Source organism: Cetorhinus maximus, chromosome 9 (genome assembly GCF_964194155.1).
Source record: "Cetorhinus maximus chromosome 9, sCetMax3.hap1.1, whole genome shotgun sequence".
Lineage (NCBI taxonomy): Eukaryota > Metazoa > Chordata > Chondrichthyes > Lamniformes > Cetorhinidae > Cetorhinus > Cetorhinus maximus.
The window spans coordinates 93329347-93357320 of NC_135887.1; the positions used below are offsets into that span (position 1 = coordinate 93329347).

General features: G+C 44.7%; 1 protein-coding gene across 4 annotated transcripts in view; it reads right to left on the bottom strand.

Annotated features, from left to right (window-relative positions):
• Positions 1-11124: 11124 nt before the first annotated feature.
• syt8 (synaptotagmin VIII) overlaps positions 11125-27974 on the bottom strand; it is a 351409-nt gene continuing 334559 nt past the window's right edge. For all 4 annotated transcript variants that reach the window (XM_078549118.1, XM_078549116.1, XM_078549117.1 and 1 more), the window contains 3 exons: positions 16373-16490; positions 14443-14576; positions 11125-11893 (listed from right to left, as the gene is read on the bottom strand). In XM_078549118.1, the coding sequence (XP_078405244.1) occupies positions 11663-11893; positions 14443-14576; positions 16373-16490 (483 nt within the window). In that variant the 3' untranslated portion in view covers positions 11125-11662. The remainder of the gene's footprint in view (positions 11894-14442; positions 14577-16372; positions 16491-27974) is intronic.

The following is a 27974-nucleotide window of genomic DNA, read 5'->3' on the forward strand; positions in this document are numbered from 1 at the left end:
TTGTTGACCAAGGGCAAACCCTATGTATGCAGCATTATAGTAAATAGTGTACCCAGTATTTGTTGTAGAGAATAGTGCACAGAGTGTACGATATATGGAATAATACAGTCCGCATCTGTTCTCACAAGCCAACATGTTTTATTGAATTAACATCTTTCAAATGATCTTGTTTAAACCAAAGATAACAGATCAAATTGATCTAAATGACTAATATGTGCTTCACTTTCTATCAAAGCTCCGTCTGTCTCCCAAAGTGAATTGTAGCTATCTCACAGTCCTATTCAAAGAAAGCAAGTCAGTTCTCCCTGTGCCCTGACCAATGCTTATCCTTCAACCACCAATCAACCTATACCACCAAAACAGATTAACTGTTCATTTCACAGAATCACAGAATATTTACAGTGCAGCCCATTGAGTCTGCACTGGCTCGCTGAAAGAGCATTCTACCTATCCCCATTCCCCTGCCTTATCCCCGTAACCTTGCACATTCTTTCTTTTCAGATAGCAATCCAATTCCCTTCTGAATACCTCGATTGAACCTGCCTCCACCACCCTTTCAGGAAGTTTGTTCCAGACTCTAACCACCCTCTGGGTGAAAAAACTTTTCCTCACATCACATTTACTCCTTTTGCCCATTTTTTTGCATCTGTGCCTGATACTTCTTGATGTCCTCTTGAGTGGGAGCAGTTTCTCGCTATTTACCCTGTCCATGCCCCTCAGGATTTTGAATATCTCTATCAAGTCTCCTCTCAGCCTCCTTTTCTCCAAGGAAAACAGGCCCAACCTCTCCAATCTATCCTCATAGCTACAGCTGTTTATCCCTGGAATCATTCTTGTGAATCTCCTCTGTACTGTTTCCAATGCCTTCACATTCTTCCTCAAGTATGGCACCCAGACTGGACACAATACTTCAAATGAGGTCTAGCTAGTGTCTTATACAAGTTTAACATGACCTCCTTACTCTTGTACTCAATGCCCCTATTAATGAAACCTAGGATACCATATGCATTATTAATTGCTCTCTCAACATGCCCTGCCACCTTCCATGACTTATGTACATATACACTGAGGTCCCTTTGTTCCTGCACCTCCTTTAGAGTTTCTCCCTTTATTTTATACTGTCTCTCCACATTCTTCCTGCCAAATGAATCAACCTCACACTTCTCTGCATTGAACTTCATCTGCCATTTGCCTGCCCAATCCACCAATATGTCTATGTCCTTTTGAAGATCAAGACTGTCCTCATCACAGTTGACAATGCTTCCAATCTTCATATCATCCACAAATTTTGAAATCATGCCCTGCATACCACAGTCTCGGCCATTAATATATAACAAGAAGAGCGAAGGTCCCAAAACTGACCCCTGGGGAACTCCAGTACAGACCTTCCTCCAATCTAATTGGCATTTGCTGGACCTTACTGTCTGTAAACTAGCTGCCATTATTGCTTTCATAACAAAGTGACTATGGCCAAAATTTTCCGTTTGACGGGTGGGTGGAGCAGGTGCTGACAGCCACCCGCAATCGGGGCCGCGCCGCCATTTTGCACGGGGGGACCAATTAAAGCCCGCCCTGTGCATTTCCAACTCCTGTGGAAAGCGGGAGTTTGAAGTTTGCAGTGGGCGTGCACAGACCGCTGGGTCCAGTGGCGACCCGGCAGTCTGTTTAAAAAAAGGCCTGGCAGCCTGCTTTAGGCTGTGCGCCATGGTTAGCTACAGGTCTGCACAGCAGGCCAATGTTGAGGGAAGGCCAGAGGAGGAGGGCAGGCTGCAGGATAGGCCAGCGGGGGGCCAATGTGCCCCTCGCTTTTCTGATGATTGCCTTGCTGCCCTTGTCGAGGAGATGGCAGCACGGCGGGAGGTGCTGGTTCCCCAGGACGGGAAGAAGACGCCCCCCCCACATGACGAAGCATGCCTGGGAGGAAGTGGCAGAGCTGGTGAGCTCCCGCGATGTGGTGCAGCGCACCTGGATCCAGTGCCATAAGCGCTTTAACGATTTGTTGCGCTCTGGAAGGGTGAGTACCATGTTGGTGTTGGGCATTTAACCCAGCAGGTAGCCTTAGCCTTTGAGGGCCCCCCCAAGCTTTACTGTCATGACTGCATTGACTCATGTTGGGTATTTGTCGCACGCTGGGTGGTCAAGCAGATAGTGTCCATGCTTACGTCAGCCTCAGTGGTTCATGAGAAGATGGGTTTTCTCTGCACCATGTGTTGCTCTTAGTTGCACATGACTAGTCTGGGGGTAACCTGCAGGAGATGCAGCTAGGCGCATACTCAGAACTCCAACATATGTCCTATTCACGGCGATGAAATTGTGAAAGGGGAGCCTCAAGGTATTGTGGCCAAGAGCCAACTGGTGCCCTTGGCGCCGCACCTAGTTGTGCCTCCTTGCCATGGGAGCTAAGACCTGTGTGTTACTGAAAGTGATGGATGCAGAAAGTGTCCAAGGTGGCTGTTGGGTGGGGTTTGGGAGTAGTCGTACTATATTTTTGTGACCGATCAGCAGTAGCATGGGGAGGAGGCACTGGAGGCCTCAGATGGGCCACTGTGGTTAGGGTGTGGTTTGCGCATGCAGAGTACATGTGCAAGTAGCCCCAGTGAATGGTCTTCTCTGTTTTTGCAGGAGAACAATGCACACAATGCTTCTGAGCTTCTGAGGCGGCCAGGCCCAGTTGGTGATATTGAGCCGTTTTGAGCAGGAGGCCCTGGAGCTTGAAAAGCGCCATGCGCCCAGGTCCACAGGTGTCGGTGAGGCTGGGGTGGAGCGGCCAGGTATTTGAGCTCCACAGTTACATCATCTCTGTCTTCCCACCGTCCAAATCACTGATGATTGCTGGAATCGTTAATATAGCAACACTGCTCATTCACAGACTGATAGAGTCAGAGGTGTGGGTCATAGACAAAGGTCCCTCGGCCCTTCGAAGATGCGCGTGTCCAGCACCTTCTAAAGCCACCATATCCCATTTCTGACCACTATCCCCATGGCCTTGTATGCCATGGCATCGCAACTGCACATCCAAATACTTATTACATGTTAGGAGGGTTTCTGCGTCCACCACACTTTCAAGCCAGTGCATCCCACATTACCGTGTGCAAGAGTTCCTCATCACCTCACCTGTCAACCTCATGTCCCTTACCTTAAATAAATGCCACCAGGTTAGTCATCCCTCCACCAAGGGGAAAAGCTGCTTTCTGCCCACCCTATCTATGCCCCTCATAATGTTATGAAGCTCATTAATGTCACCCCTCAATCTCCTGTCCTCCATGACAAATATCCCCAGTCTATGCTACGTGTCCTAATAACTCCAACTCTCCAGCCCAGCGTGCATCCTGGTGAGCGACCTCTGCACTCTCTCCACTCCAGTCACATCCCTCCCATGAAGCGCTGATCACGACTGCACGCAGGACTGTAGCTGTGGCCTCGGCAGCGTTTTCTGCACTTGCAGCAATGACATTCCCTGTTCTTACATTCTATTCCTCAGCTAATAAAGGCAAGTATGGCATTTACCTTCTTAAATGCCTTATGTACCTGTCCTGCTACCTTAACAGGCCTGTCGACATGCCCAGCAAGGTCCCTCTGATCCTGCTTACTTTCCATGGTGCTATCATTCCTCGTGTATTCCCGTACCTTGTTTGTCCTGCCCGAGTGCATCACCTCACACTTATCCACATAACATTCCATTTGGCATTCCTTAGTCCATCTGACCAACCTGTCTGTATCTGCCTGTAATGTTTGGGCCTCCTCCTGACTACTTGCCACCCCACCAATGTTCGTCTCCTTAGGTTCTGTAAGGTTGAGCGCATAATGAGCCTGGGGGAAAGGGATGAAGTGTGTCACTGTGTGCAGGCTAAATGATCCACTGTCCTTGTTGTTATTTTCGGCATCATCAGAAGCTGGCGACCAGGCTCCATTACAGATGCCCCCTCTCACACCTGAGGACCCTCAACTGTCATCTGCATCACACCATTACTGCCAGGCAGGCACCAGCGCAGATACTAGCACCTCAGTGCGAATAGCAACATCGGCTAGTGTCCCGGGGCACAGTGGAGAGGGCACTTCACAATCGCTGGAGGAGATGGCAGAGACAGAGAGTGCCGATGGCGCCAGCAGTCGGAGGACTGCAGGGGACCAGGCACATGCTGAGTCGGGGCGTGATGATGTGCCTCTGGAGTCGACCACGATGCAGCAGCTGCAGGAAACGTGGCCGGGTGTGCGGGAGCACCTGGGAGTGTAGCATGAGACCATGCTTCACTTGGTGTCCATGGTGGAGGAGTCCACGCAGAACATGAGTGATGCCATGAGCCTCATGTCAGAGCGTCATGCTCCCTCCAAGGAGAGAGTGGCGACTCTCCTGGAGAGGGACTTCCAGGAGAACAAGCAGCTTCTCCTGGGGATATGCTCAGACCTGCAAGCTCTCACAGCGCCAGTGGCCACAGCTGGACATTGGCAATGTGGGCGATGGTCTGGGCACCAAGTTTCCCAGCTCGGTGCCCATCCATCTACGGTGAGCAGCGAGGTCCAAAGCTGCCTGTCGTCTCTGCAGGCTCCTCTCAGGACACTGCGGATGAGGGCAGCAGCTCCTCCGCCCCTCTGCCAGTGAGGCATCCATTGAGGCTGCAACAACTGGGGAGATCCCAGCTGTGGAACTGGCCACTCCCTTCCAGGCAGGGCCAGCACAAGCTCCACGGGCCAGAGGACGTCCACCAAGGACATCCACCAGGACAGATCAGCAGGCTGTCTCAGAAGCCACTCCGAGCGATGGGGCGGCATCAAGATGTAGCACCCGTAAACGTAAGCATAAGGCACCTTCGGCACACCACAGGCTTCTCACTGGTGCTTTTGTGTTGGCCCTAGATTAGGAATTTATTATTTATTGCTGTTGTAAGAACGTTTTGCTTTCATTTTGTTGCACCATATCATGGATGAAATTAAATCCAGATGTGTTACCAAGGCTGAGGTTGGCTCCTTTGTGCTGCATTTGTATGTTTTACAGACATGCCATGAGTGTTTGAGTGGACATTGAGGTTTATGCCCAAAGCCCTTAGTTGCAGCTAATTAAGTGGCAGATGTAGCACTTAAGTGCCATGTATGGAAGCGCCAGGCAAGGCTGGTCCTCCTGATCCATGTGTGTGGAGGTAGCTGAAGGTTCATTGGATTAAAGTCTCCTGGGTGTCCCTGCCTCCTTGGTGTAGTGCCGGGTCAGCGTTCAGCCCCTCATCATTGCCCTATGTTTCCTCATCCTCCGAATCAGTGCTGGACTCATCGTGTGCAGCCGCATCCACTGCGTCAATGTCTTCATCGTCCACAGCGTCCCCCCTTTCCAGCGCAAGATTGTGGAGAGCGCAGCATGCAGCCACTATCACCGAGACACGATCTGGGGGGTACTGGAGTGCACCCCCTGAGTGGTCCAGGCATCGGAAGCGCATCTTGAGAAGACCGATGGTTCTCTCCACCACAGCCCTTGTGGAGGCATGTCTCCTATTGAACCGCTGCTCAGCTTCTGTTCTTGGATGGCAGAGAGGCGTCATGAGCCACCTTCTGAGGGGATAGCCCTTGTCACCCAGCAGCCATCCATCAAGCCGGGCCGGAGCACTGAAGAGCCCCAGCACCTGGGAGTGTCTGAGGGTGTAGGCGTCGTGGGAGCTGCCTGGGTACCTTGCACAGACTTGTAGAATCAGCATCCTGTGATCACACACTATCTGCACGTTCATGGAGTGGAAGCCCTTCCTGTTGACGAAGGCACCGGGCTCACCTGCTGGCGCCTTGATGGCCACATGTGACAGTCGGATCCTCCTTCGGCACTGCACCTCAGTCATATTGAAGCAGCTGCTTCTCTGCCTGTAAACCCTGGCAGCAGGGTAGTGGCGTCTTCTGTGGCCCCTTCCACCTTGGACTACCTCTTGGCCCTGCACCCCTTGTGCCTGCGCCTGTACTCCCAAAGGTGGCTGATTGTGCACCCCTGGCCTCCTCCTCATTCTAGCCTTCCCTTCCTCCTCAGAGGAGCTGCCTCCAGTAGACATGTCAGAACCCATACTCAGGCTAAAGGGAGGCCTCCAGAAAGCTGCAGGCCCGATAAAGATTACTGACTGAAGAGTGCTGAGCTGAAGGTGAAAAGTACATAGAAAGCTGCTGGAATTCGTTCTGAATTGCTACAGGTCACACAGTCAAGTTTAAAAAACTTTCTGCAATAAATACTTCACAGACCAGATTGACAATCCCACTGAGCCCTCTTATCCCGCCTGTGGATGAGTTTTATTAAAAAGCCGCTTACCCACCTGCCCGTTGCGCCCGTGCACCGACCCGAAGATCGCACGGTCGCCTGAAAATCGGTGTTGATTGCCGAGTTAAGGGCCTTAACTAGCCCGTTATTTAATGGTGGGCGCGCATTGCACTTCATCACACGCCTGCCCAACGAAATATTGCAATGGCGCATGGTGACGTAGGGATGCTTGCCCGACATCACCGCGCGTCATTTTACTCGCTGATGTGCAGGGCCCACCCCCGCATGTCAACTTGAAAATTCTGCCCTATATCTCAAAAGTAATTTGTTGGGCAATGAAGAACTCTGGGACCTTCTGAAGATGTTAAAAGTATTATATAAATGTAAATTAGTTTGTTTTTTTCTTTCAAATAAACTGTCCCATCATGCATTTAATGCATTACCATAATAATCTTTCATTATTTATTTTAAAGTCCTGATTTATAAAACCATTGATTAAAAGTGCAAACTCTATACTGGAAATGTTTAGGAAGAAAAGAAGGCTTGCATTTTTATAGCACCTTTCATGGCCACCAGATGTCCCAAAGCACTTTACAGCCAATGAAATATTTTTTGTAAGTATAGTCACTGTTGTAATGTGAGAAATAGGGCAGCTAATTTGATTCCTAAATCAGCAATGTGATGTTTTTGCTCTGTTGATTGAGAGATAAGTATTGGCCAGAACTCAAGGGATAACTCCACTGTTCTTCTTCAAAATAATGTCAAGAGCTATTTACATCCACCTAAGAAGGCAGAGGCATCAGTTCAACATCTCACCTGAAAGATAACACTTCCAACAGTGGAGCAGTGGTGTGTTAAGCTAGATGTTTGTGATTAAGTTCTGAAGTGGAACTTAAACCCACAACCTTCTTATTCAGAGGCAAGAGCACTATCAACTAAGCCACGATTGACTCAGACCATTGGTTAAGCTATTCTGTGAGTTTAAGGTTTTAATTAGATCACATTTTTATTGATATTACTATTGCTTTTCTGATTTATTGTACCTCCAAATCTCCGAATGTACCACTAACATGCTTTTGCTTGTCCCCATCTTTTTGTTGATTTTAAATGTAGACATATTGCAGTACCTGTTACTGTAATAATTTCCCAGGACCTGAATAACTCCATAGCTGCTCGTTTTCCTCAGGGTTTTAAAATCTTAGTTTGGCATCCCCTAACCACTCCTAAATGATGTATCTTGCCTTCTGTCCTGCTGTTTTCAGCCTTTGTTGTGGCCTGCATTATGAACCTCATACTTCATCCAGTTTTTTAAATTAGACAGTATAGAAGCTTAATGACCCATTTAAATTAATGATATAATTTTATTGTGTTAACCTAATCCAATAGTATCTTAACAGTTTATACATTAATAAAATATGTAAAACATGACGAAAAACTAAAAGATGAGATTTAAATATTTTTATTTGTAACACAACAGATTTATATTCACAATACCTTTGCTTCTTGACTACCATTTTGATACCAGCTTCTACTACAGTCTTGCTTTGCCATTTATTTATATAATTCTGTCACACATTCTTACTATCATGAAGTCCGTAATTCCTTGTTATTTCAGAAATAATGAACCAAATATATCTTAATATTTGAATTAAACTAGTCAAAAGCAAATCCAGGAAAAGGTTCTTGAAAATGGTTGTTAGTGTGTGCAGCGTTGATCATGAAGGCTACAGACATATGACCAATTCAGTCTGTTAAAATGGTAATATTTAGATAGGAAAGGTACAAAGAATTAAGATTAAATGGATATAAAGCTAACAAAATGGGGAAATAGGCTCAACAGGACAGTTGGTATTCTCCTTTTCCTGTATTCTAATGTCTTTTTTATCCTATACTATTGCACCACTGTATTTGCAAATTTGTTCATTTGAAATTTTGATGTACCCATTTATTTCCACAAATATAAATGCCAACAGAAACCTTGCTGTTGATTTGCCTTCCCCAGCCCGAGGATGCTGAAGCCAGGTAGTGTCTTACTGCTTCATCGATTGGGATGTAACTCAACACAGAGCAAGGATTGAACCTGGGAACCTCCTGTTCGATGTCATTCAATATTATATGTATGCACTAAGCCCTTTACTTTAGAATGGTTGCCTCTAATGGGACATTAAATAAGTTGTGAAAAGTCTTTTACTTGCAAATCATGTATCATTCACATTAGGAACATGAAATGTTATACACTAAAATTAAGCAACCTAACAGTTTTAAATGTACGTTCAGGTTGCTTCATGCAGACTAATGGCAATATTTTTTACTTTGGTAATAATAGCTCTGCCAATATGAAAGTCATATGTTAGGAGGTTTTCCTAGAATTCTAAGACCTATTATAAACACATAATCACAAAGTGATTCACATCAATTTATGCTTCCAGCTGGAGTAGACAGAAGTCAAAAGGTACAATTTCTATACTCACATATGTGACAGAATCCACCACAGTAATGGACAAGTTTTCACTCAACCATGTACTTCAAAATTATTATTGAGAAATCTAGGTTTAGAGTCAAGGTAATAGTCCAGGACACTATCATTTTTGAGAAGATGAGGTATTGGTTGGTACCTGAAGCTAAGGTTGGACTTTAAAAACTTGTCTATTGTGAGGAAGTTAAGACTGACAAGAAGGGAAGAGGGAAATGAGTTAAAGTAGGAGGCAATACTTAATTTCAGAACAATTGAGAATGCAGCAAAGAGGAAGACCATGTCGTGTAGGTTATTCAACAGTTAGAAGAAAACATTAACCAAAGCAGCATTGATAAATTGAGCAAAGATGAGAAATTGTGCAATTAAGAGGGAGCGTGGGAACTAAAGGAAACATTGTCTAGCAGATGAGGTATTTTGGTTCAATTTGGTTTGCAAGTGGGTAAGATTACTTTAACAAGCAATTCACTTGTAATTACGAGTGGGTATATAATGTGATATTCAATTTGAAAAATACTGAAGTTTTCTTTCTGGATTTGGGAATATGCTTGGGTGATTGTGTTCTGCTCATAACTGAATGCACTCGGAAATGGTGCAGTTGTAGGTGAGATATAGTGTGCCAGTTTGTCCCACCCAGTTTACACCTATTGCAGAACCTGTCTGATTGTCTCAAGTGGGAAGAAATTCCTGGCAGCCAGAGCTCCTATCTGAACTTCAAGAATAGATACAAATTAGGGCTATGTGACACCATAACAAAGTCAAGTATAGGGAGGATGTGATTGCACTGGAGAGGGTGCGGAGGAGAATCACAGGATGTTGCCTGCACTGGAGAGTTTCAGCTATGAAGAGAGACTGGATAGACTAGGGTTGTTTTCCTTAGAGCAGAGAAGGCTAAAGGGGGACCTGATAGAGGTATACAAAATTATGAGGGGCATAGATAGGGTAGATAGGAAGAAACGTTTCCCCTTAGTGGAGGTGTCAATAACCAGGGGGCATCGATTTAAGGTAAGGAGCAGGAGGTTTAGAGGGGATTTGAGGAAAATTTTTTCACCCAGAGGGTGGTTTTGAATTTGGAGCACACTGCCTGAGGGGGTTGTAGAGGCAGGAACCCTCACAACATTTAAGAAGTATTTAGATGAGCACTTGAAATGCCATAGCATACAAGGCTATGAACCAAGTGCTGGAAAATGGGATTAGAATAGATGTGCTTGATGGGCCGAAGGGCCTGTTTCTGTGCTGTGTAACTCTATGACTCTAATCTCCCAACCTTTGTGTCTAACACCATTTCCTGTTCCAATACACATACCTTTGGTAGTAAAAGCAGTTGACCCTTTCATATCAATTTAGCAAATATATATAATAGTTACAAATATATTTTCTAAGTAAAGTGCATATACTATCATAAATAATAAATTTAAAAGCATTTTTTCACAATAAGAGTGTAGCAAGCCAATTTTTACTATCAGGGAAGAGAACAGTGCTATGTGCCTTTCTTTTCTTACACTATTCTCCTGAAAGATATATTCGTAAAAATCCTTAGGAAATGATCCCAGTGTTCACGCTGGGATCTTGCTCCAGTGTCCTCTAGCAACTGACCCCACTGCAATTTGTAGGATTAGTGGAAGGGCACCTAATTTGCTAGGGGCTGGTAGGTGGGCACAAGTTCAACTGTGGATACACCCTGATATCTAGCTGCCCGATGCAGGGGGAACATTTGGCATTGGCCTAGCACTAAAGAGGCCCCTAACAGCAGTCAAGAAACAAGCAGGGGTCAATCAATTCCTTTCAAAACTCTACCCTTTCTTTGGAGGTCCAGGCTGCTTCTCTTTGACCGCCTGGATGCTGGTATCCCTGATCTCATTTGGTATTCTGATGTTCAGCGATATGCCAGGATTTGACTGAGCCAGGCAAACTGCTGGGCAGAGGAAAAACCAGTCCCTGACTCAATTCCCATCAACCTCCCCCTGCCCACCCACATCCCCATAACTTGCACAGAACATTTACCTTGTAAAAGGCAGCTGGAAGTATGTTAAAAGCACCTGGAAATTTCAGAGAACCAATGGACCCAGGTCCCAGCTTTCTTCATGGGCTCTGCTAGTCTGCCAAAAGCAAGAGACTGGTGCAACCCTCCACAGGGCCTCTGTCTCTTTACACTTCCAAAGATGCAGAACAGCCTTCTTTACCTTGGTTCAGTGGCCATTCAGTATTTATCAAGTCCCTAGATATTATAAAATGTGAATTGCGTCAAAGCTGAGACCAACTCTAATCTCAACATCAACCTGAGAATATTTCTGGCAGGGGGTCACTGGATAATGATCAAGACCAGAACTCTGGATAAATTTTCTACTCTTCCCTGACATTGTTCCAACTGCTGCCTGGAGGAGATCAGTTAACTCACCATGGATCAAGGACGAAAAGATTATGATCTTCTTAATCTGTAATTATTGGGGAGCTCTACTAGAATCATTGTTTTGTGCATTATCAAACCTAAAATCATGGAAATTTTGGCCCATTAAAATAGTGATTCAATCTAAGGGATCAGAGGATGAATATAAAACAATCTCAGGATTTACAATATTACAATTCTTCATTTAAGTTGTTCAGTCAAACAATCAATTATCTTCTATTTATTTCCATTGTAGTTGAATATTCCAGGAGAGTGAAAATAACCCAAGTATCCAGGCTTTCTAAATTGCACTGCACAGTAGTGTATATTGGACTCAGCTTTACAAGTACAATCAGGATCACAAAGTTGTATGTGTAATGTATTTATAATGCATTCTGTGTTGTGTATTCAATTTGGGATAGTAATGTAATACATTTCATCTTGTTCATTTCGGTTCAACCCTTAGAAGACAAAGGGTAGGAACAGAGTATATCTTAGCAAAGGTGAACAGGTTTGCCGGAAACAGATAACTTATAATTTATGACTTTGTAGAGGTTCCTTTGGCTTCAATCTAGTCAGTACACTAGAAGATTTGGAAACGAGACTTCGCCCCAAGTGCTTTGAGCGCTTTATCTACTTCCTCCTTGGGTTGAAGAGTGTGCCACTGTGCAATTGGTCTTCTTGGATTAGCTAGCATATCGGACCAGTGACGTAGCTGATTTCCAGTGGCATCACAGCCAAGAAAGAGTTTTCCAATGGCATCATTCTTTGACATCTTGTCATGATCCCACACAGAGATCACTAACTGCACTTTCTGTACGGTGAAAGAGGAAACAAAAACAGAGAATGCTAGAGGTTTTAAAAATCAATTTCTCCCCTTTTTAAAATTTCTTTATGGATTTCATGCTAATCAAGATGCTAGTAGTATGAAGTGGAGACTTTTCAGCAGCCAATGTCAACGCAGTGGAAGTCTTGTGGCACAGTGGTAGCATTCCTATCTCTGGGCCAGAAGCTCTGGGTTTACATCCCACTTCAGGACTTGATGGCCACAGAAGGTGTGTTCATAAAACAGGCTGATTATCAGTCTGTAAATCCTTCTAATACATTTTCTGGTCTCTCATACTGCAGAAGGCAATGGCAAACACTGCAGTACTTTGCCAAGCATAGTCATGGACCAATCCAATGGGAGTCACCCATGGTCACCACTTTTAGAGCATGGTTCTTGAAGGAGGAGGAATGTCAACACAAAGCATTCTGGATCAGATATGGCAGAATGAAACATTCTCGGTACTGCTCCTACAATGTGCCCCAGTTAGAGCATCAAAAGAAACAATTGCAGTTTGGCAATTTGTTAGCAGACATGAACATTTTAACTGTGAAATACAACACAACTGAGCTTGATCCTGACCTCATCCCATTGTCCAGCACCATTCAGCTTTCACCAGGATCACTTCAGAACAATAATTGTTTTTTTTCATTTTCCACACAAGCTATTGTGTGCTCTCTGGATGAGCTTGCAAATTTAATGCAGTCAGTTTTATGCACTGCTCCTGCGTGCATTAGGAGCTATATTAAGACTATTCAAGATCATTTCACATAGCAACCTAATATACAACATAAAGAAGACATTAATGGGAGTTAGACTGAACTGGATTCAAATGAAAGCCTCAGAGGTGAAAAGTAATATCTAATTTATGGCAGCATTTAGTTTGCTCTAACTTAAAAATGATGCGCATTCTGAGGCACAATTCCACAGGACCGCACTGAAGTGAGCATTCTTTGTTAATCTAAATAGTGAGATTCAGCAGGCTGTTTCACTGGAAGGCATTAGAACTGAATTTGTTCATGTCCTAACCGAGTGTCTGGATACAAATATTTTCCAGTTGGAATTTTGAAAAGCAATCAATAGCAGGAATCCTGGCTGTGAATTTTCCCCATTCCTTAACTCAGGAGTAATAAAGCAAATTGTAACAACCCCACATGAGATCAGTGAAATTGGGCACAGGCTTGGGATTTGGAAGCACAGTCTTTCAGATTTTCAAGTCAGGTGAAAGTTACCCTTTCAGATACACATTTATTTGACTTCTGAGCTGACATCTTTTCAAGAGCATGATTCCGTTTGTTCACAGTAAATTACAACTTAAATATTGCTAAGGGCATTTAGTGCTGTGTTGAGGATATTTTAATAATAAGGGTGATAAAGTAACAAAGAAGGTTAGAGCACCAATGGGCAGTTCAGCAATTTGTACACATTCACAATCTTGACTGTTACTCTGGAGGGGGCGGGGGGGAGTGCTTGGGAGGGGTGGGTGTCGGGCCTCAGAGGGGAGTCGGGTTGGGCCTCGGGAGAGGGTGGAGGTGAGAATTGTGCCTGGTGGGGGCCGGGGGAAAGGGAAAGTGTGAGAGTCGAGCCTGGGAGGTGTCGGGGGGAAGAATCCCTGTGGGTTGGCGGGGTGAGGGGGTGGGGAAGGCAGGTGGGGGAGTCCTGTGGGGGAGCTGTGGGGAGTCCCCTGGGGGTTTGGGGCTGTGGGGAGTCCTGTCTAAGGGTCGATGTGGGTTTGTGCAATAGTTACCCAGAAGTTAGAAGAGGTTTTAATTCTAACTTTTTCTAGGTAAATATTGGTGTAACCCAGTTGGAACCATTCGAAGTTTGTGATTTAAATTGCATTTTCGGATGGGTCCCATCGCAAGGCATTTACCCAGGAGAAGTTTGCACTTCCGGGCAATTGCCGTGCAAACCTTACCTGGGGACTTCCGAAGGGGATTCTCCAGCGCATCTTTGGGGTACCCCCACTATACACCGCCCTGGAGCTCGGAAGTTGCAGCCCCAGACATCACAGTGTTGCCATTGCACATCCATGCAGTGAGATGAAGACTGATAAGGGTATGAATGGAGCAGTAGATGCCAAATGTCACAAATATTGAAAGTGGGCAGCCTAGGGGTAGAAATAAGAAGAAAGCATTTGAGTGCAAAATCTGCCCCTCTTCCAAACTTGTGAATTATTTGTTTTGTATTGCTGAAGATGCTGAATGCAAGGACTGTATGTAAAATGCAAGTGTTTCCATCTTGGGTGCCCAGTGATCTAAGTCAGGTCTACATAAGTTGAGACATTGCTGCAACAAAGTACTTAAATCCAAATCTCAGAAGGGCACGAATACAACATTTCCATTTCCACTTGGTGTCTCTTTCAGTCAGAATATCAATTTGGTGAAGTAGTGCCACATTATTGGACGTTTTGTGTGGTGATCTTTTAAGTTGAGGCTGCTCAAATTATTTTCATGCAAGTTTTTTATGGTCAACATAAAGAATGTAACCTACTGTACCTTACTTTTTCTTTTAAAGGTTTCACATTTTCTTCTCACCTGTATTTCTACAAATGTTACATCAAAGTTAAAGGACTCATTGAAATATGGGTTCAATGTGTTCTTTTTAACTGTTGTCTTCTTCTTCTTCAACTTTTTTGTGTCGAGCATCAGTCGTACCTTCACATAGGGGTCTATAAAAAAGATAAAGAGTGCCTCCAAATACTCGTGAAAGTAAAATCCATCAGTCCCTTTGGTTTTGTATTCAGCCTTGTCTCAACAGTACATGGTCACATTTATTTTGAAGACACCAGTTCGAAATATAACCACAAACCCTTCATTTGAGGCAATGTTGTATGAGAGAAGTATAAGGAATATATTTTACTCTGTTTCTTGACAGGTAGAGGATATGCATTGTTCAATGGGGAGTGATAATGATTTGACCTTTGTTCTATTTTTTTCCATCATCTGCAGTAATTTTGATTTTAGGCAATAGTGTAAAACGTGACATGGGCTCAGACATTCATAACATACCTCTCCCAATTTTATTTTCCTTCAACTTAAATAAAAACAAAAATTGGAAGAGGTGTGTAACGAGTGGTCATGCTGATACCACATATCGGCTAAAGTCAAAATTACCCTCACTGTGTGGGTAATGATATGCATCTCTCACTGACACTATGGAAAGTATAAGGAACTCTGAGTGCAATTGACCCTGTAGTATGATACAACAGGATAACAGCCTGGGGTGTGTTACATCCAGAATTATACCACCAGGGTATGGTCTTTATGAAATAGAGTGTTGCAAGAATGTTATAGGCAGAATAACAGACTGCTGGGAATGTGTAGAGGTAGGCAGATAACTGAGAAAATATTGCAGAAAGTAGTGGGTAATCTATCAAAATGTTAGAAGCAAGAGAACAAAGATCAGGGCAAGCTTTATAGATAGTAGAAATTAGTTTTGTATGTGTTACAGACAGATTAGCAGATATCTGAAAATATGTCGCAGTAAAAGTTATAACAAGCATTCCTCTTCCCCCTTCTCCTTTCTCTCTCTCACTCTCTCATACCCCTCCTTTCCCTCCTTCTCTCTCTCTGGCCCTCTCTTTCCCCTCCCTTTTCCCCTCCTCCTTTCCTTCATTCCCTCTTCCCTGCCTTCTCTCTGCCCTCCACCTTCTCCCCTCTCCTTCCTTTCCCCTGACCGGCATTTTCTACCCCTCCTCTCCTCCTCTCTTCCCTGCCCTCTCCCAGTTCAAGAGCAATTAGGGATGGGCAACAAAAACTGACCTTCTCAGCGACTGCCACATCCCACAAAAGAAATGTTTTAAATTACACAAGTAGGGGCAAAATATTACGCTCAGCGTGTGGGCACATGCCCGACACACCTGAGTATAAAATGACGCATGATGGCAGTCTCGTGATATTTCGTTCAGCGGGCGTGGACCAGAGTCGGCTGCATGCCCGCCGATAATTAAAAGGCCTATTAAGGCCAGTAACAATCTAATTAAATTCAAATTCACGCTGTCCATCCAACCTAACGGTTGTTGGGCAGGCGAAAAGGCCAAGTAGCCTTTACATTTTTTAGGAAACCTCATCCACGAATGGGATTGCACTTTCTGCTCTGTGCCTCAGGGAGATTGAAACGCTCTTTCTTGCGCATGCGTGAACTGCACATTAGGCCCAACTCTCCCTCCTCCCTCCACCCACACAGGCAGCACTCAGCTCAGCTGCTTGCGATCCACCAAGGGCGGGCCTTAATTGGCCAGCCAGTGTGAAATCGTGGTGCGGAGCCAATGACGGATGACGGTCAGCTTCCCGAACCCCCGCCACCAAACCCACACACCAAGAGCAAAATCCTGCCCTAGGTATTTACAATCAGTACCAACTACCAGGGCAATCTCTGTGTTGGCAGATGGTCCCAATGTAATTTGTGACAGAGCTAATTTCAACTGAACATGCAGCCACAAGTGTTTGGAGTAGGAACTCTTACCAGATAAACCACCTTTATCCATTATCCTCAGGTTCTTGGCTTCTAAAATTACAACTGTCAGCTTGTTCGAAGTGGGAACATAACGCAGGGAGAAGCAGATATCACCAAGTCTCACATGCTAATAAAGAAACCAAACAAAATAAAATAATCAATATTCAGACAGTAGCATACATTGGAAAGAAAACACAGAAGCATTGTTACCGAGAGAGATATTAGCAACCAAAACTCTCCTGCTGGCCCAAAGTTTATTTTGGGGATTTTTGTTTGACATGTAATGTAACCTCTTGTAGGTGTGAAATTTTGCACTGTTTTGGCTGTGTAACTGCTCCTCAAAGATGTCAGCATTCTTTTCTTTTAAGCAGAAAATAAATCTGAATTAAGGATTTCAACCTGAACTGTAAACCTGTCATTTCTCTTTTTAGATGCTGCCAATTGCCTGCTATATACTTGTAGCATTATTTGTCTTCACTTCAGATTTTCAATGGTACCAGTTGCCCTATTTTTTCTGACCCTATTGCTGTGGTGCTTTAAGGTTGTGGAATATTGCTTCAGGAAACCTGGCAACTAAAGGAAAGCAAGGGCTATAGGATCCAGCGTGCTTGCCGCTCCAACCCCATACATTTGGACACCCTACCAGCCCTTCCAAACTCCCCTTGGCCTTCCTGACAAAGCCTCCAATCTCAGGGTCTGATCCTCAAGTTAGGGGGATGGTCAGAGATTGGAGGCTGGGGCTGTGGGGGTTCAGATTAGAGCCCTGCGTAATCAGAGGCCGGTAGGTGGGGAGCTCACAGGGCTGGGGCTGAGATCGGAGGCCTTGGTATGGGTGAAGTTTGAGGCCTCAGGTTCCCCCACCTGGCATCCTCTCTGGGATCAGAACTACTACCCTACCTCCAGTTTGCGTTTGAACCTACCTGACCCTGTAGCCTCTTCTCCAATATCCAGCAGCCCCGCTGAGTGAAAGCAAAGCCTGTCAATCGGGCTGATGTTCAAGTGGGGAACCTATCAGTGATGTCACAGGAACATTGTAGGTTTAAGAGTCTACAGCCTGAGCTGAAACTTGGGTTTGCAGCTTTCCAGCATGCTATTACATATTCCCTCTCCCCTCACCATCCCTGCTCCAGGTGGGTGAAAATTTATAATTCAGCCTTTATTTCAGGGCTTTATTTAAATCAGTTCAACAAGTGCCACTGTCTGTTGGAGGACTGGTGAGTGGCTTGAGTAATACCCATTTTATAAAGGAAGACAGGTTTAATCTGGGAACTGACAAGCCTGTCGTTTAAGATCTGCAGTCGACAAGATATTAGAGCTTCTGAAAATGAAATTACTGAAATTACTCTTGATAAAGAGATAATAGCTACAAGAAGTCTGCAAGGATTATGAAATGACAATCATGTTTGACAAATATCAGAATTTTTTTTATGGAGGCACAAACTAAATCAATGCCAGGGGAGAAGTGCTGTGCATGTGGGATTATTAGAAAAGACCAAGTGGTATGGAGTTAGGGGATAGCAAACTGTCTGAAAAGTTGGCTAAAAGGGAGAAAATAACATGTGTAAGTTAAGAGTAGTTTTTCAAAGTGCTTGGAAATAGTGAGTAGTGTCCTATGGTATTCAATTCTTGAGTCACTTTTGTTCACTGTTCATATCAATACTTAGGAGTTTTTAAAAAAAATCTGTGTCGCACATTTCACAAACTCAGACATGCCAAAGTGCTTTGAAGTATAGCCATTGTTGTAATGTTGGAAATTAAGCAACTAATTTGTGTACAGTTAGGTCTCACAAACAACTAAGTGATAATGACCAGAATAGTTTTAATGGTGTTGATTGAGGAGCAGGACACCAGGAAAACCTTGTTTTGATCAGGGGCACCAGGGAGATCTTCTGTGCACATCCTCAAACTAGTGCCATAAAATCTCCTACCTCCGTGAAGACAAACCTCAGTTTAACAACCACCAGGAAGACAGCACCTCAGCCTAGACTTTTATTCAGATCTCTAAAGTGGGACTCGAATTCACAACCTTTTCACTTGGTGACTTTCCAAACTTCCCCCCACCACTCCTGGACGCCTCCCATGTGGCAATCCAAGGTGTAATACACCTTTAAGAGAATGTGAGCAGATTGACCACGTGACTGTAAGACACAATAGCTTTGTAGTGCAGGGCTACCATGTTAATGTTAGTCTAGAGTAGGGTCTGGTTGGGGAAGCACACATCATGTTGGTTCTCTGTTGTTTGTGTAAATAAATAGCATGTACTTCATTTCATATTGGGCTCTGTGTCTGCAGAATATTGAAATCGACTCACCTGCCGATAGGTAAGTGTGCAACCGGTTCCCGAGCAAAGCGACCCCATATAGAACATAACAACTGGCGACGAGGCAAAACACGACCAGTTGGCAACACCAAGGAAAGCTGCAAAAACTCAACTGTACTGAAGTAGCCGTGCCTTGCAGGCTGCATGTAAGCACTCACCATAGTTGTTGAAGTTATCGCCCTCCAGTATGCCACAATTTGGCCGCATCGAACCGTTTGATCAGATCACCGATGACTGGTCACATTACATTGAATGCCTTGCGTTTTTCTTTTTGGCCAATGACATATCGGGGGAGGAGAAGAGATGGCCAATCCTCTTATCGACATGTGGCAGTAAAACATACGGCCTAATTCGTAGCCTAACAGCACCCAAAGCCCCAGATTCCAAGAGCTTTGATGAGTTGATGAATCTTGTGAAATGCCACTTTCAGCCAAAACCCTCGGTAACAACACACATATTAAATTCAATTCGAGGTGTCGCACCTCTGCAGAGACAGTCGCTTGTTATGTAGCGGCCTTAAAATAATTGACAGAGCACTGAGTTTGGGACATCGATTGATGACATGTTAAGAGACTGATTAGTATGTGGGATTAACGAAATTCGACGTCATTCAAAAGAGGTTGATGTCTGAGACAAATTTGGATTTCAGCAAGGCGCTGGAGTTGCCCTCGCAATGGAAAGTGCAGTCAGTGACTCAGAAGAAATCAAGGGAGCACAAAATTGTGCTATTCTTCGCGTTGGGAGGGAGGCACCGGTTGGAAATGGCGCTGAAGTGCAGGGCTCCGCGGAAAGGCAGGAAACCGCCGCCATTAACAGACCAGCAAAAGGCAATGGTTTAACGGGTGAAGACCACATTAATAATAGCAGAATTGCAACCAGACAGTCTGAAAATGAATGACAATTTAGAAAAACCGAGTGTCTCTACTGCCATCGCAATGGGCATGTTATGCGATATTGTAAAGAAAGATTGAGGCAAAATTTCAAACAAAAAGGCAGAAGTCGTGAAATTTATATAATGGAGGAACCAGAAGTAACAGAGTCAGTTACTTATTCCCTGAACAATTTAAAAATGGGTAAAACAGAGCCAATCTACATGACAGCAGAAGAAAACAGGAATCCCCTTCAAATGGAGGTGGATACAGGCGCATCCACGATAGTCATAGGAGATGATTCAAATACGTTTAAGTATCTGAAAGGAGGAGGCCACTCACTAAAGCTGGAAAATCAGATGCCAGACTAAAGACATATACTGATGAAAACATGAGTGAAAGGTATATGCAAGATTTCACTACAATGTAACCAGTCTGCTAACCTATCCCTGATAGTGGTAGCAGGGGAGGGTCCAACCCTAGTTGGTTGGAACTGGCTTAAGGAAATAAAAGTGGAGTGGACTGAGATTTTTCAACTAAGAATGAAAGACCTGCAAGAATTATTACAGAAATATGCCCCTGTGTTCAGGGGAAAGCTCGGGAAGATTCAGGGACTGCAAGCCAAAATCCATGTAGATCCTGGAACAATCCACAGATATTTGAAGGCGAGGCCAGTCCCCTATGAATTACGAGAAAAGGTGAATATTGAATTAGACAGGCTGGAAAGGTTGGGAGTTTGACAACCTGTGCAATTTTCTGAATGGACAGTGCCCATAGTTCCAGTACTAAAGCCTGACCAGAGTGTGTGAATATGTGGGGACCACAAGTTGACCGTTAACAAAGTGGCCAGACTTGGTAGGCACCCTATACCAAAAATTAATGAATTGTACACCAAGCTGGCAGGGGGAAACCATATATGCAAAACTCGGCATAAGCCATGCCTACCAGAAAGTCGAGCTAGAAGAGGCCTCTCGGGATTTTGTGCCTATCAACACACATATGGAGTTATACCAGTATAACCGGTTACCCTTCGGAGTCTCATCGGCTTGTGCAATTTTCCATCGGACTGTGAAAAATTTACTCCAAGTTCTACCCCATGTGGTGGTTTATCTCGATGATGTCCTAGTAACAGAACTGACTGATGAAGAACACCTGGCTAACTTGGAAGAGGTATGTAAGCGTTTGTCACAAGCTGGAGTACACTTGAAAAGGAAAAAATATACCTTCCAAATAAAAGAAGATTTACCTGGTTCATCGGGTCAACTCGCAAGGCCTTCACCCAGTAGAAGAGAAGGTGAGAGCTATTTGTGAGGCGTCAGCTCCAAAAAATGCCACAGAACTCAAGTCCTTCTTGGGAATGATTAACTATTATGGTCGTTTTCTCCCAAATTTGTCAACAGAACTGGCTCCATTTTCTGGGTTACTCAAGAAAAACCACGGGCAGAATTTTCTGCCTGCCAGGCGGGCGGACCTAACCCAATCTCTGGCAGGCAGGGAGACAAGGTAGGAAGGACAAGAGGTGTGATCTATCCACAGGAGCCAGGTGACACACCAGATCAACTTTGTAAAGGCAGTGGGAGCAGATGACAATTAGTCAATGCCAAGAGTCTAGCCCCAAGGACCTGGGTGCAGTGCCACAAAAAAGTTCAATGACCTCACACTAGTGGTCAAGGCTAGCAAATGTACCTTCAAATGGGAACTATGCACATGTGTTGTCAAGTGTCACTTTCAGATTTCCAACTGCATTTCCCACCAACTGCCCCACTAGCCTAGGGTGCTGCTCAATGCACCACATCCCATCACTCATCTACCAACAATCTCCATCTAACACAACTCACACTCATGCACTCAGCACTGTTGCAAGCTTCATACCCACATCTCACAGCTTGCACACACTGCCAGCTATTCAACCATAACAGCCAGGTCACTCAAACAAATTGCACTACACCCACTGGCACACTTACTTCTTTCTTGCAGGACAAGTTGGTTTTCAGGAACTAACCAGCAGGGGACAGGCACGGTTGCATGTCTTACCCTGGGGGAGAAGGCAGGAATGCCATCTTTGCAATGGCCATAGCTGAGGCCGTGACCAGTAGCATGACCAAAACTATTGAAAATGGTGGTACCTTCATGTTTAATCCTCCTTTGCAGATCCCACCTTCCCCTCATCACATAATACCTTCTGTTTTACAAGCTGCAGATACAAGCAACCCCTGCCCTTCTGTCTTTCTCCTTTCAGATACCCAAGAACTTAAACCTGTCAAGCAGTGGTGGAAAAACAAACAGGAAAACAGTGATGAAGATGACAAAGATCACATACTGGTTCTGTGGCAGAGATCTTGGATGGGCACATTATGCATGCCTTTTTCTGTAGCCCACTCCACCAATGAAATGCTTGCACGCCTAACAGAAAACGTGTGTGTAATGTCAAAGATCATGCAGCGTCTGATGGCCAATGTCTCAGCTGCCTTGCAGCACCAACAGAAGCACCCAAAGCCTGAATGCTGCAGTGGAAACTCAGACTTCTGTAAGGCAAGCTCAGCCTGCCTCCACATAAGATTAGGCTGCTGTCCTCATGGCTGCAGATACCAGTGTTCAAAGGGGTGGCAGGATATCACAACAGTCCAGCAATCTATCCTCCAACACATTACTAGAATTGCCAAGGTGCTGCCCCAGGAGAGTGGCAGTAACCACATGGAACCTGCTGTCCTCCATTAGAATGACAGCATTCATCCTCCCACCACTGCCTCCACCAGTGCCCTTGTTGTTGTCTATCAGCCAGTCCACACAGACTGCTGCCACCTATGCCCATGCAAAAGATGGTACAGTCTCAAGCTGGACCTTGGAAGTCCTGAGCTGCTCAATGTCATCTGCAATTTCCCCCACTGAAAGTCAACAGCTTTCCAGCAGCTGTGCTGCAGTCACTGGGGTACCAATGCCATACCAATGAGCAATAGGCAAAGGCACATGGAAATCAGGCACCAAGGTAATGTGCAAGGATGATTTAGTTAACGTTTGTATGCAACATGGCATTGTTTGAATTATAAATTTGGTTTAGAATATTAATTTTTGCACTGTGGACAAGCAGATGCTGTGATCGACAGTAACAGGGTGAAGCTATGGTGCATAGAGAATTAGGGTTGTGTTTACAAGTTTTGCGGTCTCAGGCTGCCCAACCAGCAAAGGGTTGTTGGTTGCCTCTTTCCCTCCTCCACTTTCTCCTACACCTCAGCTCACCATATACCTGGTTATAAGGGCTGTGCCCCTCATGATGGCGTAAACTATTTCCCAGTTGTGAGGATGTGCTCTAAAGTTGTTAATTTATATAACATGGAACTGTAATGTTGTAAATTATTCAAATCCTTGTAATTTAATCATATTTCTTGAGAATTCAATTACTTTAGCACTAAATTCCTTTTGACATTTATTTACTTTGCTTCATTTGAATTTTTAGTGCAAAAATGGCTTTAAACTATGAGGAGTAAAGTGCACATTCATAAAAATTTATGCACAATTTACATTCGGCTCAATCAGTTTGTGCCTTGCTCACCTTCCATGTGAGAAAATAGTTCCAATACTATTAACCCAACCCTTTCCCATAACCCTTCAAACCCTTTTCCTTTTTCAATCTATATAATCTTAATGTGCAGCATGCAGCAGACCTCCAGGAATCTTGACACCCGCAATCCAGAGAAGTTAAGACAGAGGAAGCATTGTGTTAGCACACTCATAGCCTGCTGTATCACATTGCATGTGGCAGCATGGCTTTCATTGTATATATGCTGCACACTGGTGCATGGGCTGTGTACTGGAGTCCTGAGCCATGCATCGAAGGATAACCTTTGTCGCTCAGTAGCTACCCTCTAGTTTGTTGTGGTGGCTCAAATGCAGATGGCAGAGTGGACTGCTCCTGAATGAAGGCATCCTGATTGCTGCCAGGAAATCAGGTATTGATCTGGATGAGACATTATGTATATTTGTAGCCCAAGTGGACACTGAGGGAGTGGAATCCCTTCTGTTTGCGATACACTCCCTGCATGCTCTCTAGTTTCCTCACCAAAATGGCGCGTGGCTCAGCTTGTACCAGAAATGTATGTGTGCTCCGCATACAGTATTTTGGAGCTAAAATAGCATGAGTAGCCCTGAAAAACTGGGTGCTAATGAGCAAAATTTTGTGGCCATAGAATTTAAAAGGCAATAGTCAATGATGAGCCTATTTATAAAGTTAATAAGGCCTCAATTATTAGAGCTGTGTGTGCAATATTAGGCTCCAGAATACAAAAACGAAGCAAAGCATTACAATGAGTATCAGCAGATTCCTTATGAGGTGTTATCTGATACATGGAAACACAAACATAAAAAAGACTTTAAAAACTAGCCTTTCTTCACTAGAATAATGCAGATCGCAGGGTGATATGATAGAAGTTTTTCAAATAATGGAAGGATGAGATAAGGTTGATAGAAGCAGATTGTTTCCTGTCATCAAGCGGTCATGAGTGAGGGGCCATAGATGCAAAATTATATGCAACAAATTTAAAACAGAGCTCATGAGAAAGATCTTTACGGAGAGTTGTGAATATGTGAAATTCACTTGCAGGTTAGTGGCAGATATAGAAACTATGTCAACATTAAGATTATATAAATTGAAAAAGGAAAAGGGTTTGAAGGGTTATGGGAATGGGTTGGGTTAATAGTATTGGAACTATTTTCTCACATGGAAGGTGAGCAAGGCACAAACTGATTGAGCCGAATGTAAATTGTGCATACATTTTTATGAATGTGCACTTTACTCCTCGTAGCTTAAAGCCATTTTTGCACTAAAAATTCAAATGAAGCAAAGTAAATAAATGGCAAAAAGAATTTAGTGCTAAAATAATTGAATTCTCAAGAAATATGATTAAATTACAAGGATTTGAATAATTTACAACATTACAGTTCCATGCTTTATAAATTAACTTTAGAGCACGTCCTCACAACTGGGAAATATTTCCTGGTATGCCTATTAAAACACAGTAATCTAAGTTAATCAAGAGCTGGGATACATTCCCAAAGGCAGCAGTTATTCAGGAGTGATAGATTGTTTTTCTTTCTTCCAAAAGTTGTTAATGCTTTCTAGATATGATTCTAATGATAGGTCAACTATCCAGGAGTTCACTAAAATAGTCATTGTACAAATGAACTCTGGACATCAAGCATTGATGGGCTCTTTGACCTTGGAGAAAGCAAAAGTGAAGGCCAACCCTGTCATCACCTGATAGCCATATACATATTAGCGCAACTGGGCCTGGATTTTCGCCATGACAGAGAGCCTCTCCATTGTGGCAAAAATGGTGGAAGTGCAGAAAAAGTCCCACCCCTGAACAGGGCGCTTCCCATTTTTGCAGGGGCAAGAATGGGGGCAGTTTGTGTTTCGCACACTTGCGTTTTACAGAGGCATCTGGCTATTTAAATAATCAACTGCCTCCACTCTAGTCGGATTTACACCCAGGAGTATGAAACCCAAAGTGTGCAGATTAGACCTGGTAAGAGCAGGTCTGAATTTTGTGGATCAATCTGAATAACCAGGGTATCCCTTTGGAGAGATAAGGTACCCCTTTGGATATTATCCCTGAACCACTTGGGGGAAGTCAGGTGCCCTTTGAGGGCGGTCAGCCACCTTTTGAGTGAAGTCAGGTGCCCTTTGGGAGAGGGGGTAAGGTGCCCTTTGCAATTGTTAAAAGTAGGCAAAAATGTGTGCAAAAAGTGCATAAACTCATTAACTGTCAAGCTCATTGTAACTGTCAACAGACCTGTCAAAATCAACTGTCAAAAATGTCGAGGGGACCTGTCAAAAGTGTCAAGAGGAACTGTCAAAGTCATCTGTCAAAGGGAGCTGTCAAGGCATTTAAAAATCCTGCCCTTTAAATCTTTGAAAATATTGTCTGGACTGCTAAATAAAAAAAGATTGCTTGCTATTTCACTCTGTTTGTTCACATAAGTCTGAGGACTTCCACTACTGGATTAGTGCTGCATGACTGATTTCACAACCATCTAGTATGGCCATAGGGTGCTTGCGATTTCACAGTTTGATTGACAACTACAAGTAGTTATAGACTCTTTGAAGCATGACTATAAATTCCAATGCTTGTCAAAAGGCTTCATTAGTTGAAGGAATGTAAAAGTGGTAAATGCGTTTCTATGAATGAGGGTGTTTTTTCAATTTAGTGAAGTTTGCAATAGACACTTAGAAGTTTATTTTACAGAACTCTATTTTATCTCATCCCTGCATGGGTCCTGAGGTCTGTCAATAGTGGATACTGGGTGAGTTGACATAGTAGGTGTAAGGACAAAGGGTTGATGGGGGGAATGGGTTGGTGCTAAGCTAGTATGGGCAATAAATGGCCATGGGTTGTGTACAGGGGCAAAGCTTGGCATGGGGAACATGTGGGAGGATGAGGCGGAGGGGTGGGGGGGTGGGGGGGGTGGCGAGTGCTGGAGGAATGTTTCATGTTTTATTCTTTTCTAGTTTTCCCCCCGAGGCCGGCCTTCTGCCCAGCCCGCCTCCACACCCAGCATTTTCCTCAGTACTTCAGGAGTTGCCTGCACCACCAACCACCCCCAACCCAGACAGAAAATCCAACATCTAAGCAGTCAGTTTTAAAAGTTGGGTTCATGGAGCCAGGAATTCTCCCGAATCTGCGCAGCCGACTCAAGGATGAAAATCCAGGCCCCAGTCTCTAGGTTTTCCTCACCTCTTCACAAAGTATCTGTCCTCCACCTAAAGCTTCAGCCAAAATACCGGAGGGCTGCTAGCAACTGTGGAATGGTACTGAATATAAATCAGAAGAGGAGATTGTGTGCTCATGTGCTGCCAACCCGTGACAATTTGTTGGGATGGAATTGTTTCCCCCCACCCTCTGCCCACCACTGGTGGGTGTCATAGCAGGCAGGGGGAGACAATCTCGCGGGAACATGGGGATTGGTTTCCGGACAGTGGGATTTGACAACGGGAACTTGCGGTCCCGACTGTTGTGGCGGGATAATGACGTGTCACTAACCCCACCATAGGCCGTCGGGAAGCCCTTTTGCAACCCTTTGACACGATTCAAATTAACCCCCGACTGGAATTCCACCGCCCGCCCCCCCCGTCCAATCATTCCCCTGCACCCCAGCTCTCAGATGCTGGAAAAGATGGAGGACTCTGAATCTGGTTGTTTCCAGTACTCCATGCGTTCCATCGATTAGGTAGGCCATCATTCAGATGGACTCTCCAGCTGGTGAGTGGCAGCATGAGGTTGTCTGGTGTGGGGATGGTCTTCATGTTGTGGGGACAGGAAGATAAGGAGAGGGAAGGAGAGGTGTGGAGTGTGCAGAGGCCTAGAGGGGCGTTGGGACTTTGGGGGTAGTAAGTGGGGGAAAGAATAAAAAGCTGCAGGAATCTGGGATGGGCGAGGTGGATTATAGAGCAGGAATGTGGGAAGGGCCATGGTGGAATCCAGGCAAGGGGGTTGGGTGGTGGTGGTTGTAGGTATGAACGGGCAGTGGAAGGGCAAGGGGTCCAGAGTGGGGGGGGTTTTGATGTCTGCTGCTGAGTCCTGGGGGACAAACTGAGGAAATTTGTGATATGAATAGATGGTGAGAGTTAAAGGGGGCAGTGAGATCCGGTGGGGTGGGAGGTTGAGGGTCCTGCGATGGCAGGTGAAGGGCCTCTAAGGGTTGTGGGAGGGCAGATGGAAACGGATGTGGATTCTGTGGGTCGGAAGGACAAGGGGCTGCATCTCTACAGTTATTTGGGTGGGCTCGTCGGGAAGGAAGGGGATGTTAATGTTAACATGCACTGGACGAAGGTAACGTGGGGTTTCTAGACTGTAGGAAGGTCAAAGGTAACACCAGGAGGGTCAGTGGTTATGGGGGCGGTAGGTGTGGGTAAAGGGGGGCTGGTGAAAACTATTGGGCTGCGCCTCAAAAGTGTCTCTCGCCATGGCTATTCACAACTATGCAGAGCCTCATGGTGGGGATGTTGAGTTGCTGGTTGGGAATTGGGTCATCGGAGTCATTGGGCAGAGCTGCAGGTCAACTTAACTGGACAACTGAAGGGGAACCCTAGCTAGTCCTGCTGAAGCAAAGGCTTCAGAATTGAGGAGGGTGTGAATGGCAAAGGAGAAGCGTGTGTGGGAGGCTTCTCGCACATGGCTGGCAAGGGTCCTGGCAAAGATCGATGTCTCCCTGTGCATGCATACTTCTGGGCAACACAAACCCAGCCTGGGTTGTCCTCATGAATATAGAGGTGTGCACAGGCTTAACAACTAGGAAACGCAATGAAAAGACAGCAGACCTTCTAAAAGTGCAAGTGACCACATATTTACAAAAGTGTATCAACATTGAACAATGATAGTGCACCCGTGCAACCACATGTGACATCAGAGCTTCTTAATTGTTCGTT